The following is a 15959-nucleotide window of genomic DNA, read 5'->3' as shown; positions in this document are numbered from 1 at the left end:
AACGGAGCCGTGGGGTACGGCTTCGTCATCTACCGAGACTCCAAACGCATAGCGCAAGGGTGCGGCCGACTCGGACTAGCAGAAGTGTTCGACGCCGAGGTCGAAGGGGCGCGAACCGGCCTCAGAAGGGCTCTGCTCACCAATCGCGGTCATCCAATCCACATATGTATCGACAACACCAGCGTTATACAAGGCATCCGCGGCAAGGCGCCGGACTCGTCACAAGACGCGTTCCTCGAAATCCAAGAAGCGGCCAGGATATTTGATATACGGACGCACTGGTCCCCGGGACACCAGGGCATCGAAGGAAACGAGGCCGCGGACCGGCTGGCCAAAGAAGGAACGACACTGCCGGCGCGGATGGGTCAAATGGCAACACTAGCGGGCATCAAGCGGCTTGCAAGGGAAAAATTACAAAGCCAGCACAGGAGATGGTGGTATAAAGAGCGAAGGCCGCGGTACGCGGACTTGGGGCTTGAGGCAGCTCTGTCCAGCCCTCCTGAACTGGCCTTGCCGCGGGCTACGTTACATCACCTGCTGGCGGCACGATCGGGTCACGGGGACTTCGAGCAATATCACCGACGTTTCAACCACGACGACGCTCTAATGATGTGCTCTTGTGGAGAGGCGAAAGACGTGGACCACCTGGTCTACTGTCGACTAACGCTGGCGAGGAGGCAACGGTGGCCGACCCTCCACTCTCGCAGTATGCCCGAGCCCATAGGTCCTATGGGATCTCTCGAGGCCTACTTCAAGAGATTAATCACCGACCCACGAGGCTTCGAGGCCTTTCTCCGCGTGACGGACTTCTTCCAGAAGATCTGTCTGCGGTAGCAGCATCCACACCTAGGTAGATGTGAGTGCGGACTACAAAGAACCTCCCGATTCCAAGGGACGATTTGGGAAAGAATGAAACTGGGGCACCAGCGGGAACCGGGGACAGACAGAACGCGTAGTGGCCACAAGGCATGATTTGGAGGACGATGTAAAGAGACGACGTACTGTAGAGTAGGTAGCCTTGGCTCACGGCCCTCCACGCCATATACCCTTCGGGAGGTCTGCGGTAAGGGCTCTAGCCCGGCCGCCACGGCGTTAAATACAACAACAACAACAACAACAACAACGGTGTATTATCCACTGTTGTGCTTCATGCGGATGTCCCTGCCTGTTACGGGTTAAGAAGCAATCTTTCTGCACTTATCGGATTTCCAAGTCATTCCAGGCCGCTAAGAAATACCTTACAGATTTCTATGACGAGTCTGGGTCTCGAAAACCGAGCTGGCCTAATGTCACAGCCAGTTGACGTCGGTGTCGCTAGGGACGATGTCGCCTGCATCCTCTTACGTGCTTCACGCCAAGATCTAAACGACAAACGCAATCGGTTCGTTCCACGAGGCAAAATAGTTTCCCAATTCGACCATGAGAAGGTATCAGGCTTGTTAGGCACATTTATTCCTTCCGATAAGACTAAAGTTGCCGATATTGCAAGTTTCATTAGTCCCAACAAGCACAAAAAATGTCGTTGTGACGACGCTTTGTGTACGGGACTGAGAATCATATTCGCGACATTATTCCTACTTGGGAAACAGGAATTGATATTGAATATTTACCAATCTTCGGTTCATATTTGCGACGGAGCATGGCCATGCAGCGATCCGACGTTGCCAACTTACTTTTCTCGTGCTGCTGAGGCCCTTCGGGAAGTCCTGCAAGCCCTAGACGCGCATAATGAGGAGCTATTCCACCAGCTGCAATGGCATATGAGGTCTCCGTATTTCAGTAAATCGGATACAAGCTCTAACAAGCAGCCTTACCACCTATTGCATGATGAAGTCACGTTGCCGTGGTCGGAGCTCAACATGCAGGGGGCAATACTTGACGGCCAAGTCTCGTTTGTGCAAAGAATCAAGATTCACCGAGATCATCACGACTTCTCAGATGCAAGTTTGAAGATCGGATTGATCACTACTCGGGCCATATTTGCTAATAACTTCTCGTATCTTAGCAAGCGGAAATACTTGTAGAGCATTTTGCTTTAAAGATCACCGACAAGGAGCACACGACCAAGGCTGCGGAGACTTCTTTCATGGATGAGATTGCTGCCAACCAAAGAACAACCCATCCCCGTATAACTCCACTGCTTTCTGCCTTCAAACACCGAAAGAGATATTATCTCCTATTCCCTTGGGCTGACGGCGACAGTCTCTATGACCTATGGAGAAAGCACGACTTACATCATGAATCTATTGAGCGTTGTCCGTCTTGGTACTCAGTTCGATGGATGATAGACCAATGCTACTACATAGCCGACGCCTTAGCCACGGTTCATGGCTATGATTCCCGTGAAGGGGGGCACTCTTCCGAAGCCCAACTTCATCTCGACATCAAGCCGGAGAATGTTGTCTGCTTCCGAAAGTCCGAAAATGGCAAAGTCTCGTACGATTTAAAGCTAACGGACTTTGGTCTATCTAAACCTTTCAATAGGAATTCTTCAACACGTCCGACGCAAAAGGCGGAGACAAAGACATACCGGCCGCCTGAAAGAGATCTCGAGAGATACGCGGTGGATGAGTCGTTCGATATATGGTGCTTGGGATGCTTATTTCTCGATTTCATCACCTGGGCGGTAGAAGGGTGGAGCGGGGTCGAGAGCTTCAGCGAAAAACGCCTCCAGGAGACAGATGAGATCGATGTCGACCTGGAGTTCCCTCCGGTACTGGAAGATACTTTCTTTAAGAAGAGGGTGCAACGAGGGACATGGTGGTGGCCAAGAAGAGTTCCCCGGACCATTGTTGCAGATTTAAAGCCCTCAGTTATTTCGGTGAGTGCTCCAACATCAAATGACCCACGATTATGCCTGATTGGTGTTGCTGATTGAAATCTATTGTCAGCAATTCCAACATCTCCGCGCCCATGCACGATGCACAGAGGATTTGGAGAGATTTCTAAGTCTCGTCCAGTCGAGAATGCTGCTCATCGACGATAGTGCACGGGCGACGTCGAATGAGGTTCGAGATGTCCTGCAAGTGTGGAAGCAGAGCTTCGAAGAGCAGAGAGTCCAGACTCGAAGCCTCCACCCGACTGGCACGTTCATGGACGAATGAATCAAGGTTTTCGTTGGTGGTTCCGGAAAGCCTGCAGCTGCAATGTGTAGGACCGGATGTTACAGCACCTCAACCTTGGATATGCGAGATACGGCAGAGACGTGGCACTCAAGGATTGGGAATCCCCGCTTCACTTTTGCACACGGCAAGTCTGAGGAGGCAGTGGAATGCACTGCATGCTCGTATTGTTTGGAGTTGGTGAAAGATTGCACTTATTATCAGCGGGCTTTGTTGCCGTGGATTTGGAAATAATTATTCACATGTATTTCATTCCCATGAACGTCTATCTAGCTGCCTATGGTGAAAGCCGAGAGGGGGCGTCATGCAGACGCACAACCCCCACTCGTCGACCATATGGCCAATATGTCATCTCGATCCGGCATCATGCCCAAAAGGGCAGACAAAGCGCCCAAGGTTGATGCTCATCACTGCAAGTGTCAAGATAGAGTTCACTCTTCTTCAGAATCCACCTCCTTGGCCTTCTTGAGGGCAGCATGAATCTTTTCTGTTTCCTCCTAGTTTTATGGTGAGTACTTGGGTTAGATAATGATATGACTTGATAGAGATCCGATGTCTCATCTAGTCAAGAGATATCTAGACTCACTGGGGTCAACTTTCGAGGAAGTTGAACCTCGAGGCAGTCGGCTTTCGTTGCCTAAAGCAAGAATCAGTCAGTTACTTGCGTGAGAAAGGACGGGACAGGAAGCGATGAACTCGGCGACATCTTACCTTCACTTTGATCGTGTCCTTGGGAAACTTGAAACCCAAAAGCGTTTTTTGCAAAACCTTCTTGTCCGCATATCGATCAATTATCGTGTCGGTCGCGACAAACTCTTCGGTTTTGGCCATTTTGTCTCGTTTGCCGAAGGTCGGGATGTAGCTCTTGAGCCTTGATGCCCAAGATCGGATATTTGTATCATCCATGGGCAACAACGGGGCTTTTCAGAATACAAATACAAGTTTCCAAACCAAAGAATTTGTTGTCTGGTGAAGACTTCGCGAGTTATACAAAGAGGGTGCGCATGCTTCAAATTCTCACACTTTGGTCATCAGAGCTGTGTGCTCGCCAGGCTCCAGCGAGGCAAAGTGCAGTTCTTGGTTTTGCGAACCATTGAAGGTGGCTTCGGTGTCAGCCAGATAAGTGAGTGGCTGGGTTCTAGAGGCATATTTTCAGGCGCGCGAATGCATGGCGCCATAGCTAAGCAAATGGCTCATCATCACATGTACTTCCTCCGGTGAGCAAAAGGGTGTCAGCACAGGCCGTCGGATAAGGTAGGTATCATAATATGACTTGAGTGCGCGTGCATTACCCCCAATACCTTCAGTCGCGCTAAAACAGCAGGCTGTGTGTCGTATCATGAGTGAGGCTCGGTATGTCCTATATCACCACTAGGCTCATATTGTCAGTGTTGCTGTTCATGCAGTAGTACAGCCAACAACAGCCCATCAAGTTACATGAAGGACTGGAGCGGATATAGCACTGATTGGCCTGGTTGAGTGCATCTGCAGTCATCATGGCGCAGGTATAATGGCAAAATACAAGTGTGAACCTTTGATCCAGATAGAGTTCCAGGCGCATCAGGGGCTAAGAAATTGCCGTTTACACTAGTCCGGACCTTTGGGTATCAATGCTACACACGCTGATGGGCGGGCTGATGCACGCCAGAATCTCTGGCTGGCAAGTCGTGCAGTTGTCTCACCATTCAAGTATAAGCTGAAGCAAGTGCCCAACAACGTGAAAACGCTTTGCCTGTTCCCTCATAGATTCAGATGCTGAAGTCGTGTATCAATCGTTGCCACGATGGAATGGATCAGTCAAAGATCACACCTCCTCAAAAGAGACTTGAAATCTCTTGAATTTTCTCCGGAAGAGCCTTTCAAGATACGGACTGTGACTTTACGAAAGCCTGACAAACATGTGAGTTATTGGTTCATTTTATGTTTCTTTAGTCTAGCCCAGCTAAAGTTAATCGCGTGTCAAAGCCAAATGTCTCAGACTTCACAGAAGAAGATGCATTTCTCAAATGGCTAGAAAAAGTAAGTACCTTGAGCAAATGGTTCTTTATTCCACCAGGGCTGGTCTGCTTATCACCTTCATCATAGGAGAAGTCACCTCTTGAGCTGCCAGGTTTGGTGCTTGTGATGCATCCTAGGCTGGATGCAACCGACCCACTAGGTGCCAGGTCACTGCCGTACGGAGAGAGCACTTTCAAAACAATAGCTCAAAAGCTACATCAGCACCGTTCGCTGGCGCTCCTATTCAAGAGAGCCTCTACCGCCCTCGTCACTCACAAAACTGTGGGGTGGGAGGGTAGTCTCACTTCTTTGCCATCCATAGGTAAGAAATCCATTTGAGGGGAATTCTAGCCTGTTGACAAGTGCGATTCACACCCGCCCTCTGAATCCGCCGGGTACTTGTCACCATGGAGTTCCGAGGCGATCTAACATAAAGCGCAGTGTACAACTGCAAGTCCGACATTGAAAGCCCACCGCCGAAAGTGAATAATCCAGACGATATTGCGTTGTCAGTCACTTCATTCCCGACTCTTGGCACAGCTCTCACAATAGTTGCCATAGGTACGTTACGGGCTAGAAAGATGTATGTTCGTTGAAGCCATTCCCGTTCCGCAATAAGAGACCGGGAAGATGCTTTCCCCGCATCACCCCGCCTCCACATTTTCAACCGCTAACCGATCGACACCGTACAAACTTAGTCATGAACGTGGAGATCTCCAGGCCTTCGCATACCTTCTCCTTCATGATTCGTGCAAAATCCACCCGGTCGAACGGCAACGATGTAACTCCGATGCTGGCCCCAAGGAATCCGGCGCGAGAGTTGAGTGCGACCGAGTAAATACGACGCTGATGTCGCGGGGACTCGGCCGGGAAAAGCCCGATTTGACGATGCTAGGAAAGTATTCAATCCTCGGGCGCCGTCGCGGTCTGCCGGTGGGAGGTAGCGCTAAGGTCTTCTGTCTTTCAGCTGATGTTCTGAGCCAATCCTGTTGCTCATCACTCTTCCAACCGTCAGCCACTGGACCCCTTGTTCTCAGCTCAAAGGACCTGTTACACGTTGTTTGAACATGCGCCGTACCTGGGCTGTTGGCGTGCTTTGCACTCTACTTGCTTCAGCTTCCGGGGTCTGTGCCCAGGAGACTGAAGACGCCGCTGGACGCAAGACTTGTGTTATCAAAGCTAGCGGAACCAACACGACCGACGACGCGCCTGCTATACTCGAGGCATTCACGCAGTGCGGCCGGCGCGGCAAGGTCGTGTTCGAGCCAACGACATACTATGTCAACTCCGCTTTGAATGTCACTTGGCTGGACGACGTCGAGATTGATCTTCAGGGAACGCTTCTGGTACGTTACCGTTCCACGGCAGGCTTGTTGGCCCCCTTCCCGATCTTGGTTCAATTTGAGTGATGCGCCAAGCCAAACAATACCAAGAGTTTCGTTTTATGGTGATCAGCTAACGTGAGACTGCCGGCTGTTAGTGGAGTACGAACATCTCGTACTGGCTCGCCAACTCCCTAAATGTTGGGTATCAGAATCAGTCCACTGCCTTCATCCTCGGCGGCAACAATGTTCGTCTCAACGGCCATGGGCAAGGCACTTTTGATGGCAACGGCGACTACTGGTATGAATGGATCAGACAGCAGGCCAATACTTCCAACTATCCTGGTCGCCCACATGCTCTCACTCTCAACGGGCTGAGGAACTCTGTTGTGAAGGGGGTAAACTTCTTGAGAAGTCAGATGTGGTATGAACATGTTCCCATAGTGAAAGGTGGACGTCACTAAGTTTAGCAGGACTTTGTCCATCATCTACTCTCACAACGTCGTCCTCGATAGCATCTTAGTCAACAACACCGGAAACCGATTCCAAAGCTGTATGTCCAGGACACCTTGCTTTAGACTCTGCCTTGGGCAGGAAAAATGAGTCTTGCTGACTTTGCATAGCTAACACGGACGGTGCCGACACGATCCGGTCCTCCGGCATCAAGTTCAATAACTGGACTGTCTACAGCGGCGATGACAGCATCTCTCTCAAAGCAAACAGCACTGATGTCAGCATCACAAATTCCAAGTTCTACAATGGCTTGGGCATTGCGCTCGGCAGTATCGGACAATACAACGACCAGTTTGAGACCATCGAGAGACTGAATGTCGAAAATTGCTTCTTTGACAACACGTTGCATGCTGTGAGTTTCCTTCGCCCTTCTCTTTGAACACCCGAAGAGCCCGTCAGTGCTGACAAACTCGTCAGGTTTACTTCAAAACCTGGACGGATGATCAAAACGGCTACCCTCCTAATGGTGGCGGTGGCGGGCTTGGATGTAAGTCTGACCTCTGAACACTCAGCAACACTTCCGATGGTGTTTCTCCTAATGACCTTAACTTTGCAGTTGCATCGGACATGTCTTTCAAAAACCTCACCGTTCAGGGCATGCGCGGCGCTGCGTTTGCAATCTCCCAGTGCACTCGGTTCCGCGGCGCCCCCGGGGTAGGCAACTGCACAAACTCGCAATTCCAGATCCGTGATATCACCGTCGACGGTATGGTCGGCACGACCAAGTCATCCCGCGTCGCTAGTCTCCAATGCAGTGCTGTTGCACCCTGCACCAACATCGGTCTCTTCGATGTCGACCTGGAGTTTGCCAACGGGACTGCTGCCACTTCATACCTTTGTGGAAATGCTGTGAACCCGCAGGGCTTCAACTGTACTGGAACTCCTTGCGTTGGAGGAAGCGCAACGGGTGAATGTTGAGCGAGAATCTCCGGGGTTCGATTTTCATGGAGGGACTGAGGACAGGTGATATCCTGATCGATATTATGTGTCAGAGCAGACTCGTTGTTCCGGCGGTTCCGGGGTCGCCAAGGTTGAGCGCCCAAGCCTTGCACAACAATACTCTGTTCGAATGGTTCCTCCGGGCAATGGAATGCAAAATCTTTGCTCGATCAGGCCAATGTGTCTTCTTTCAGCAGTCAGAATGTGCCTCTTCATCATTTGACCCTCTGAGCTTGGTAAAGTCCAGATGCGAGACAAATTGATAAGCAATCAATTTGTCTAGGCTTTGAATCTGTTTGTTGCGGGCTATCCACTCTTTCGTCTTATTCCCTTGACGGGTTGTCCGTAGACATTCCTACTTCGGCGCAGAAGCGGAAAGCATTCGCAGAGTCGGTGAAGTTTCATGGCGGGTCATTTAGCGACTACTCTATGTCCAAATGAAATGACTCGCGAGAGACCGTGGCATCTCGGCCCATAACTATCGCGAACCTTGATCACACTGATCCTCGCCAAGTAGATGTTCCCGTGTTGTGGTCTGGAATCAGAGTTTCAATCTACAAAGCTTGGCACATTGCGTACGTCGAAATAAGCGCTCACAATCCACAACTGCCCGAAACTCTGACTCAAGCGTCTGCCCATTGTTAAAGTGGACTCTGGGACCGTTTGTCTGCTCGGCACAGGGGACCTTGGTTGATGAAAGGACGCCCATGTCTGCGGAACGCGGAGCTGCGAACCTAGAGTTGTAGGGCTGCTTGTTGAGCAAAGATAATTCAAGGCTCATGGAAGTACGCAATCTCATCACACTAGATCTTGACGCTAGGCAACTTGTGGTTCGTTCATCCGGATCCCACATCCTGCGACGTCTTGTCTTGAGTCTTGTAGATGAACTCGTATTGCAAGAGACATGGACTAAGTGAGATGGGGTTCTTCATTCTAGAATGATTGAGAGATTTGTTTCCGAGTTGTCAGTTTCCGCCGCAGCAAGGTCAAGGTATCTCTTCACTTCCTGAGGGTTGCGTGGCCAAGGAACATGGGTGCGCATATTGTGTTCATTATATGGCTTATTCAAATACTCTGAAAGGGTCTTAGCCATGCACGTGTTTTCTGTATGGAAAGACTGTAGAGATGTTGTATCGTTGCATTCCCGATCTTGCTTATCACGCGTCCGAATTGTCTCTCCATCCACCGTCTTCCTTTCCTTTGGACCAAGTGACCAACACGACCGGACGAAATACATCTGGTTTGAAGGCTGCCGATCAATGGAAAAAGGAGATTTCCATCAATGAGTTGCAGGCTCCACAGCATCCATCGCATCCAGAAGGGGGCTTGGCGCGATGCCAAGACACGGGATATGTTGAATGTTGTTTCTTCGTGGGCAAGTTGAGCCAATCTGCTCTCAAAGGCTCTCAACGGTGCGGTGAGACTTGGCAAGGGGTTGCAGTGCCAAGAGCCTCAAATGGCCTTAGTGTCGACGCGCTTTGCTTGACTCGAAGCTCTTGGCATCGTCCGTCCAATTTCCATTATTATTTTTTCCATCGCAAATGCCCCTCTTCTTAATGTTCTGGCCGCACCTTTGTTCAATCTTGTGACACTTGACGGAGAAAAGCCCCGGATTCATACTGCAGTACCGGAGCACGTTCTATGATCTACCGAGACAATTGCCCGCCCCAGTTGTCAGTGGCAGTGGTCACGGTTCACCAGTGCTATTGACCCCGGCTCCATGTCTGCGGGATTAGTCACGGTAGTCGAAGTGATGCGCGCTCCTTTTTCCCCTAAACGCCATTGGCCCTGCATGTGCGCAAGTAAGCTACTGTTTAGGCTTAAATTCTCAGCTGCAGGTTGGGGATATTCTGCTCGCCTCTTTGATCCGAATGTCACTCCAACCGCGATGATATCAGATAACCTCAGATAACCGTCAGGATTCTACTCGCCTACCTGCCGCTTCTGATAGTGTGTGCCACACGCTGGGAAGCGTTTCCTCATGGGGAACGTTGCCGGCTTACACCACCCTTTTGGCCCTTTCCTTTGGGCGATGCGCCGTGTTGCGTGATGCTCTCCCATCTCGAATCTGTCTCTGTGTCTCTAGAAACGTACCCAAAGGTGACTAGCACAGGAAGACACCCCGGTCTTGATCCTCTAAGTAGTGGTTCGGACGTGGGGCTCGGAGCATCCATCGGAAGGGCCTAGATGCCCGAGTTGGAGAAACAAGCCCCCGGGACGCCGTCTCTCTGCACCCACATACTCAACCACCAACTTCCTAGAGAAGAGACGACCATCGCCTACATTTCCTAGCCAGGAAGCAGCTCTTGCTTTCTCCACCCCCGATGAGACTCACACGCAAAAGGGGGCTGTGCTTGAAGACATCCCCCTTACCTGCCCGTATTGAGTAGATTATCTGCCAAGTCCTACCGGGCCAGCAAGTGCATACAAGATGTGCACTCATTGGCTCCATCAGGTTGTTTGTTGTCGGGGTCCGTAAGCCATGAGTGCAGTCACCATAGACCACTATCGCCCCCAACAGGTCCAAGACCTTTGATGTCCCAAGTAGTCGAAGAGACAACAGATGAAGTTAGGCACGGCCGTAGTGCCTCCAACCATGATATAGACTATCTGGGGCCTTTTACTACCGGGACTAGGTTGACGGCTCTCATCCCACAGCATGCCAATTGGTGGGTTATAGGCATCGGTACATGAGAAGCATGGATGCTTGGGTGAGCAGCGCGGCCGCCACCCACGTACTCGGGCGAGGATCCGTGATGGCGTACCAGAGTTGATTGCTTTTGTGGTATACCGGTACCAACGTCTGATATTTCCACCAAGGAGATTCTTGGGCACTTGGCTCTCATGATTGTAGGTGGAGATATCGGACGGTTGCTAGTGATTTGGTGTTGTATGGTCTGGGCCTTTACGATCAATGTGAAACTCCTTTTCCGCGATGGAATTTTGGAATCTCTCCTAGGGGAAATTGTCATGATATTCAGGAGACGACTTTGAACAACATAAATACTCTTAGACTATCCTCACAGTCCTTTCTTGTTCTCCTCTCTTCACCACGCTCACTCAGGACATCTTCCAACAGCCTCTCAGTCTCTCAAGCCCAGCTTCACTCAGCAAAGCCAACCTCATCTCTCAAAATGCAGACCAAGGTTTTCGTCTCCGCCCTCCTGGCTGGCATGGCCACCGCCCAGACCCTCAACATTCCCACTCGCAGCGGTTCCATCGTCTCTCTCTCCGCTCCCTCCACCATCTCGGGCTCCAAGGACTACGCCAACAAGGAATTCGACCGTGGCCGTGCTTGCGACACCGACGCCGACACTGGCAGCGACTCCGCCGTCTTCATTCTCGAGAACGGCGCCACTCTGAGCAACGTCATCATTGGCGCCAACCAGCTCGAGGGTGTCCACTGCAAGGGTGCCTGCACTCTCAAGAACGTCTGGTTCCGTGACGTCTGCGAGGGTATGTTTCCCCCTATACTCTCCCTTTCAGCCCATTCAGAATATGCCTGTTAACCCCTATTCACAGATGCCATCTCCGCTCTTGGCACTGGTGACGTCCTCATTCAGGGCGGTGGTGCCCAGAACGCCGTCGACAAGGTCGTCCAGCACAACGGCCGCGGCACCGTCACCATCGACGGCTTCACCGTCGTCACCGCTGGCAAGCTCTACCGCGGCTGCGGTGACTGCACCAACAACGGCGGCCCCCGCAACGTCATCGTCAAGAACGTCAAGGCCAAGAGCGTCAAGGAGCTCGTCGGCATCAACTCCAACTACGGAGATGTCGCCACCATCTCCAACACTTGCGGCTCCAGCGTCTCCAAGGTCTGCCAGGAGTACAAGGGTGTCTCCAAGGGCAGCGGCGAGAGCTCCAAGGTCAGCACCACCGCCAACTGCAAGGGCCAGACCTCTTTGTCTGCTTGCTAAGCGAATGGTTGTTGAATCCTTCCTGTCCTTTCATGTTTGAGCGTGGAGTTTCAGGGAAAATATCCCATTGAGCGTGTATTTGCTTCTTTATTTCATATCACTGGATACTACATGTAGTCTGTGATTGGATACCTTCTCTGTACATAGTAGTCGGCCTCATCAGCCTATACATATCGCTGCATTGACAAGCTTCCCTCATGACCTGTGCCACTCTATGCCATACTCGGCTTGCTCTAGGGTCTACCCTGAGTAACGCCATGTTGAAGCCTCTGGCCGGTGCCCCATCACCAAATCTAACGCGTTTCAGTTTTCTCTGTCCAGCTACTCTCCGATCTTTTCTTCCAAGTGATCTGGGCACTCACAAACGCTGCTTGAAATTGGTTTCCTGTTCAGCGATTCAAGCTCACTTGATCGATGAAATGACTTTCTAGAAGTCAGCCTTTTCCGGCATCCTGTTCACCTCCTGCTACGATGGAGAGGAGAAAATAGGATGACTGCGGGCAACAAAGGTATCGGCAGCATCCAAATCTGGTTGAGGATCGGTCATCCCACACAATGCCAATCGGGGACCGTCAACTCGGCTTCATCTCAGTAGCTTTGAGCTGATCACCCGCCAGGTAATTCTCTACTTCGACAAGTAAGGTTCAGGCCAAAAAAGTATTCTTAGAGGCCTCAGGCAAAGCTTCTCCATCTTCGATATCTATTCCTGTCCGGTTCCACATTTTCATTGACGCCGTCCGTTCTATTTGCGGTGTGAAGACTTTGAGATGCTGTCCAGTTGATTGCCTCGACATTCCGGATGGTTCTCTTTCTGTAAGTAGGTACTTAATGCTCATGACAAACCATCAGGGTTTGCCAACGTGAGTAATAGTAACAAAGTCAGAACCTGACGTGACATACTTTTCCCGATTTCCTCTCGTAACGAGTGATATATGCGCTCTCCCGTGCCAGTAGCACTCAAAGAGCATGTTCCTCAGAGTCATCGTCAAAGTTTTCTTTCTACCACATAAATCCCAAGGCATGTTCGATGTCCTGTGCCAAGCCACACGGAATTTCGACCGCACATAACCTCTCCACGACAAGCCTCATGCCGTACTTCGGCAAGCAAGCCGTCAAGGTGAAGCAACCCAAAGCCAATCCATTGGGAGGGGAGGTTTGTCTCGATTGAGCATCCCACAACGAGAGGAATGGTGTTTTTTGGGAACTCCTGAGGCTTTAAGTTTTCGACCGGGTTGGAAACGAGTGATCTTCAGGTACGTAGAGCCGGAGAGGGTCCCAAGGGCCAAGCCGGGAAATGTAGCCTTACTTTACCCTTGAACTATAAGACGTTGAAATCCATACAGGTGAGTTTAAGTGTCCGCCCCTTCCGCGGCAAGTCTTTTGGGTGTGCCAGATTGGGCGAGGCAATGGCATACTCGCAGTAGCTATGATCAGGACCATGCCCCTAATAGCTGGTTCAAAAATGGTGCAAGGCCTTCAAGACAGCCAGTACGTGAAGCTGGGAATTGACTTCTTAATAATGTTTGGTACGATTGAACAGCAGACATAGGTGTCGAAGAGCAGCTGTGGGAGACTGCCGGACCTGGTAAGGGACCTTGAGATATCCAAGCCCTCGGTTCAGGGCAAGAGCTTATGCGATTAAGCTTTGAGTTGCGGATCTTATTTACACAAATCAAACGGTGCGGGAGCTTTCCATAGGCTCGGGATTACCCTGACGGTCAACTTCACCTTAAAATCCCCTCACGACAACACGGTAGCAACCTGGCACCCCCCGGGACCCGCATCATAGCTCTTGATCGTGAGTGGACTTTGTGGCAACGAGCCGTAAAATCGTCGCCCGATCCAAGACCTATCTCACACTTTGGGTCCCCAGCGCCACCTGGCTGGACAGAAGTACCGTATATAATGCAGTCTTCTCTCCCCCTAGAAGTTGTTCCTCTTCTCATCTCATCCACCATTCACTACACTCTGCAGTCTGGGCTTTGCTTTCATCTGCTCTTACTCTACTCTCACACGATCCTGAACCCCAAGCAGTTTCGTCTTTTTACTTGCTGGTCTAGCTACTTCTGTTTATCAGAGTACCTACTTACCTCTTTCTTCTCCGTCACATCGTCAGTCGTCTTCTTACAATGTCTTCTTCCACCCAGTCAACTGTTTCTCCCGTCATGGCGTCAGAGCAGCTTGTCAAGAAGATGTTGGGCGCAGATGTGACCTTTGGCCCTGGCCTGGAGGTTAAGGACATCGTCATTCCTCCCACCACCCTCTCTGGAAGCATCCCTTACCTCACCAACTTCCACGAGCACCAATACTCCTCCATGATGTTGGCAAACGTGGTCAGACTCCACTGGCGCAATCCTACTGCAACGGCCATGCTCACGTATCGTGATGCCTCCAAGTGCCGCGAGGTTGCCCGCCGCTTCAACGACGGAGAATTTGGAGTCTGCGGGAAATACGTCAAGGCGACATTCCTTACCGGCCAGCGCGGTCCACAGCTTCAGCTCATTAGACTCCCTCTCAAGGCCACCGAGTCGGACATCACCCATGGTCTCCCAGCGTCGCTCTATCCCAGCCGCACCTTCATGGGGGGTTCCAACGCCAAGCTCGCGCCAGCAGCTCAGCTCCAAGCCATCAAGGACTTGTTCTCTACCCACGGTTCCATCATCGTAGAGGATCTGATCAGAGACCATGGTGACGAATCTTCCGTCAGGCTTGTTTGCGACGACGAATCCGACGCGAGACGGATAGTCAAAGAGCTCAACAACACGATCCAGAAGTCTTCTGGTATCAGTCAGTTGTTTGCAGAGATCTGCTTCAACCTGGAGTACTCCTTTCCAGCAAAGTGGCTAGGTCACATGAAAAAGACAAGAATTCTCCACTCTACCGACGGATGGTCAGACAATATCGACAGAGACGTCGCATCCATCCGTATCACCTCCGCGATCAAGGAATCCATCCTCTTTAAGAGAGAGCTTATGGACTTGGTCATGCGCGAATACATGGATTCCTACGGAGATAACTGGGAATCCTGCAACTTTGCAGAAGGCCGGATGAGAGACTGCATCAACCGCGAGTGTGCCATTTGCTTCTGTCCTCCAGAGCAAACAGTACGAACCAGCTGCGGTCACATCTACTGCGCTGGGTGCTACGAACACACAGTCTTGTCAAACGCAAAGTCCCCAAGCGAGAACGGCATCAAGTGCTTCGGCGACTCTGGCAAGTGTGGCAAGCCCATCACCCTCCAAGAGCTCGACTCCCACTTGGGTTACCAGAGCGTGGACAAACTCATCGAGCGTTCTCTGAGCTCCTACCTGCAAGCCAACACCGCCACCTATCACTGCTGTCCCACGCCACGCTGCGAGCAACTCTACAAGGTCACTCCTATGGCGGCAGACAACAAGGGTACCATCCAGCGCTGCGTGGGCTGCCTTGAGATCCTCTGCACATCTTGTCACATGCCACACGACGACAACGTCACGTGCGACAAGGCGGAGGATCACGTCAATGCAGAGCTCTTCAGGTGTCTCAACATCAAGCCGTGCCCCAAGTGCAAGACGCCTGTCGACCGCTACGAAGGGTGCAATCACCTGGAGTGCAAATGCGGTGCCCACGTCTGCTGGCACTGCATGGCGGTGTTCGACAACTCTGGCGACTGCTACAAGCACATGACTGATGCCCACAATAGCATCTATGCTGGGCAGGCTCTTTATGATGCCTAGAGGAGGACGAATGGACGGGATCTGATGGGTAGCAGCTTGTGCCTGCGCATCGGGATTGGGTTGGAGAAGGGTTGGGTTTCATTTCACTGATTGGAGGTCACTACTGTAACCACTTGGGAGCTATCGGCGTTTGCGTGGTTTGGTTGTTTTGGAATACGGGAGCATGGCATAGCCTTGGATTGCTGTCAGACACAAGATGTCTAGACTTATTAACGACCAGTCATAAAATGACTAGGCGTATTACTGTTCGCCATAAAGTGGCTTGACCTACTATTACTACTGCTTTATACATTAATTGAAATGAAACCCTTACCCACAAACGTGCTCTTTCTGTGACATGGAATCAGCGATATGAGCCCTTCCGACGGTGGTGAATCTTCCTCGCAGTGTATGGTCTCCGGACTAGAGATCAAGTAACACACTAGTCGC

The 15959-nt window shown here is 51.2% G+C and overlaps 5 protein-coding genes across 5 annotated transcripts; all 5 read left to right on the top strand.

The window, feature by feature from the left end:
- The first annotated feature begins 975 nt into the window (after window positions 1-975).
- BDZ83DRAFT_420356 (kinase-like domain-containing protein) lies at window positions 976-3389 on the top strand. The gene is made up of 3 exons (XM_060502979.1): window positions 976-1940; window positions 2006-2821; window positions 2892-3389. Exons 1-3 carry the CDS (start codon window positions 1251-1253, stop codon window positions 3102-3104), a joined length of 1719 nt encoding a protein of 572 aa, XP_060362535.1. The 5' UTR covers window positions 976-1250; the 3' UTR covers window positions 3105-3389.
- Window positions 3390-4760: 1371 nt separating this feature from the next.
- Window positions 4761-6073, top strand: BDZ83DRAFT_420253 (uncharacterized protein). The gene is made up of 5 exons (XM_060502978.1): window positions 4761-5022; window positions 5088-5141; window positions 5208-5442; window positions 5562-5681; window positions 5819-6073. The coding sequence occupies exons 1-5, from the start codon at window positions 4906-4908 to the stop codon at window positions 5956-5958; spliced, it is 666 nt and encodes a 221-aa protein (XP_060362534.1). The 5' UTR covers window positions 4761-4905; the 3' UTR covers window positions 5959-6073.
- A 114-nt stretch (window positions 6074-6187) lies between these two features.
- On the top strand, window positions 6188-7873 carry BDZ83DRAFT_583005 (pectin lyase fold/virulence factor; the record flags this gene model as incomplete). The annotated part of the gene is made up of 6 exons (XM_060505608.1): window positions 6188-6466; window positions 6601-6866; window positions 6916-6995; window positions 7066-7307; window positions 7373-7442; window positions 7512-7873. 6 exons carry the CDS (start codon window positions 6188-6190, stop codon window positions 7871-7873), a joined length of 1299 nt encoding a protein of 432 aa, XP_060362533.1.
- Window positions 7874-11028: 3155 nt separating this feature from the next.
- Window positions 11029-11814, top strand: BDZ83DRAFT_582961 (pectate lyase; the record flags this gene model as incomplete). Its single annotated transcript, XM_060505600.1, has 2 exons — window positions 11029-11350; window positions 11417-11814. The coding sequence occupies 2 exons, from the start codon at window positions 11029-11031 to the stop codon at window positions 11812-11814; spliced, it is 720 nt and encodes a 239-aa protein (XP_060362532.1).
- Window positions 11815-13979: 2165 nt separating this feature from the next.
- Window positions 13980-15530, top strand: BDZ83DRAFT_754387 (uncharacterized protein; the record flags this gene model as incomplete). The annotated part of the gene is made up of 1 exon (XM_060514471.1): window positions 13980-15530. The coding sequence occupies one exon, from the start codon at window positions 13980-13982 to the stop codon at window positions 15528-15530; it is 1551 nt and encodes a 516-aa protein (XP_060362531.1).
- Between the last annotated feature and the right edge of the window lie 429 nt (window positions 15531-15959).

The sequence above is a fragment of the Colletotrichum acutatum genome (genome assembly GCF_030867785.1).
Source record: "Colletotrichum acutatum strain CBS 112980 chromosome Unknown BDZ83scaffold_79, whole genome shotgun sequence".
Lineage (NCBI taxonomy): Eukaryota > Fungi > Ascomycota > Sordariomycetes > Glomerellales > Glomerellaceae > Colletotrichum > Colletotrichum acutatum.
The sequence above is the reverse complement of the archived record's forward strand: the minus strand, read 5'-3'. Positions and strand labels throughout refer to the sequence as shown.

Coding starts and splice junctions, on each gene's coding strand:
- BDZ83DRAFT_420356 (XM_060502979.1), top strand. CDS start 1,251: ATGACGAGTCTGGGTCTCGAAAACCGAGCTGGCCTAATGTCACAGCCA. Junction 1,941..2,005: donor ATCATCACGACTTCTCAGAT/GCAAGTTTGAAG, acceptor CTCGTATCTTAG/CAAGCGGAAATACTTGTAGA. Junction 2,822..2,891: donor TAAAGCCCTCAGTTATTTCG/GTGAGTGCTCCA, acceptor ATCTATTGTCAG/CAATTCCAACATCTCCGCGC.
- BDZ83DRAFT_420253 (XM_060502978.1), top strand. CDS start 4,906: ATGGAATGGATCAGTCAAAGATCACACCTCCTCAAAAGAGACTTGAAA. Junction 5,142..5,207: donor TTCTCAAATGGCTAGAAAAA/GTAAGTACCTTG, acceptor CCTTCATCATAG/GAGAAGTCACCTCTTGAGCT. Junction 5,682..5,818: donor TCTCACAATAGTTGCCATAG/GTACGTTACGGG, acceptor GTACAAACTTAG/TCATGAACGTGGAGATCTCC.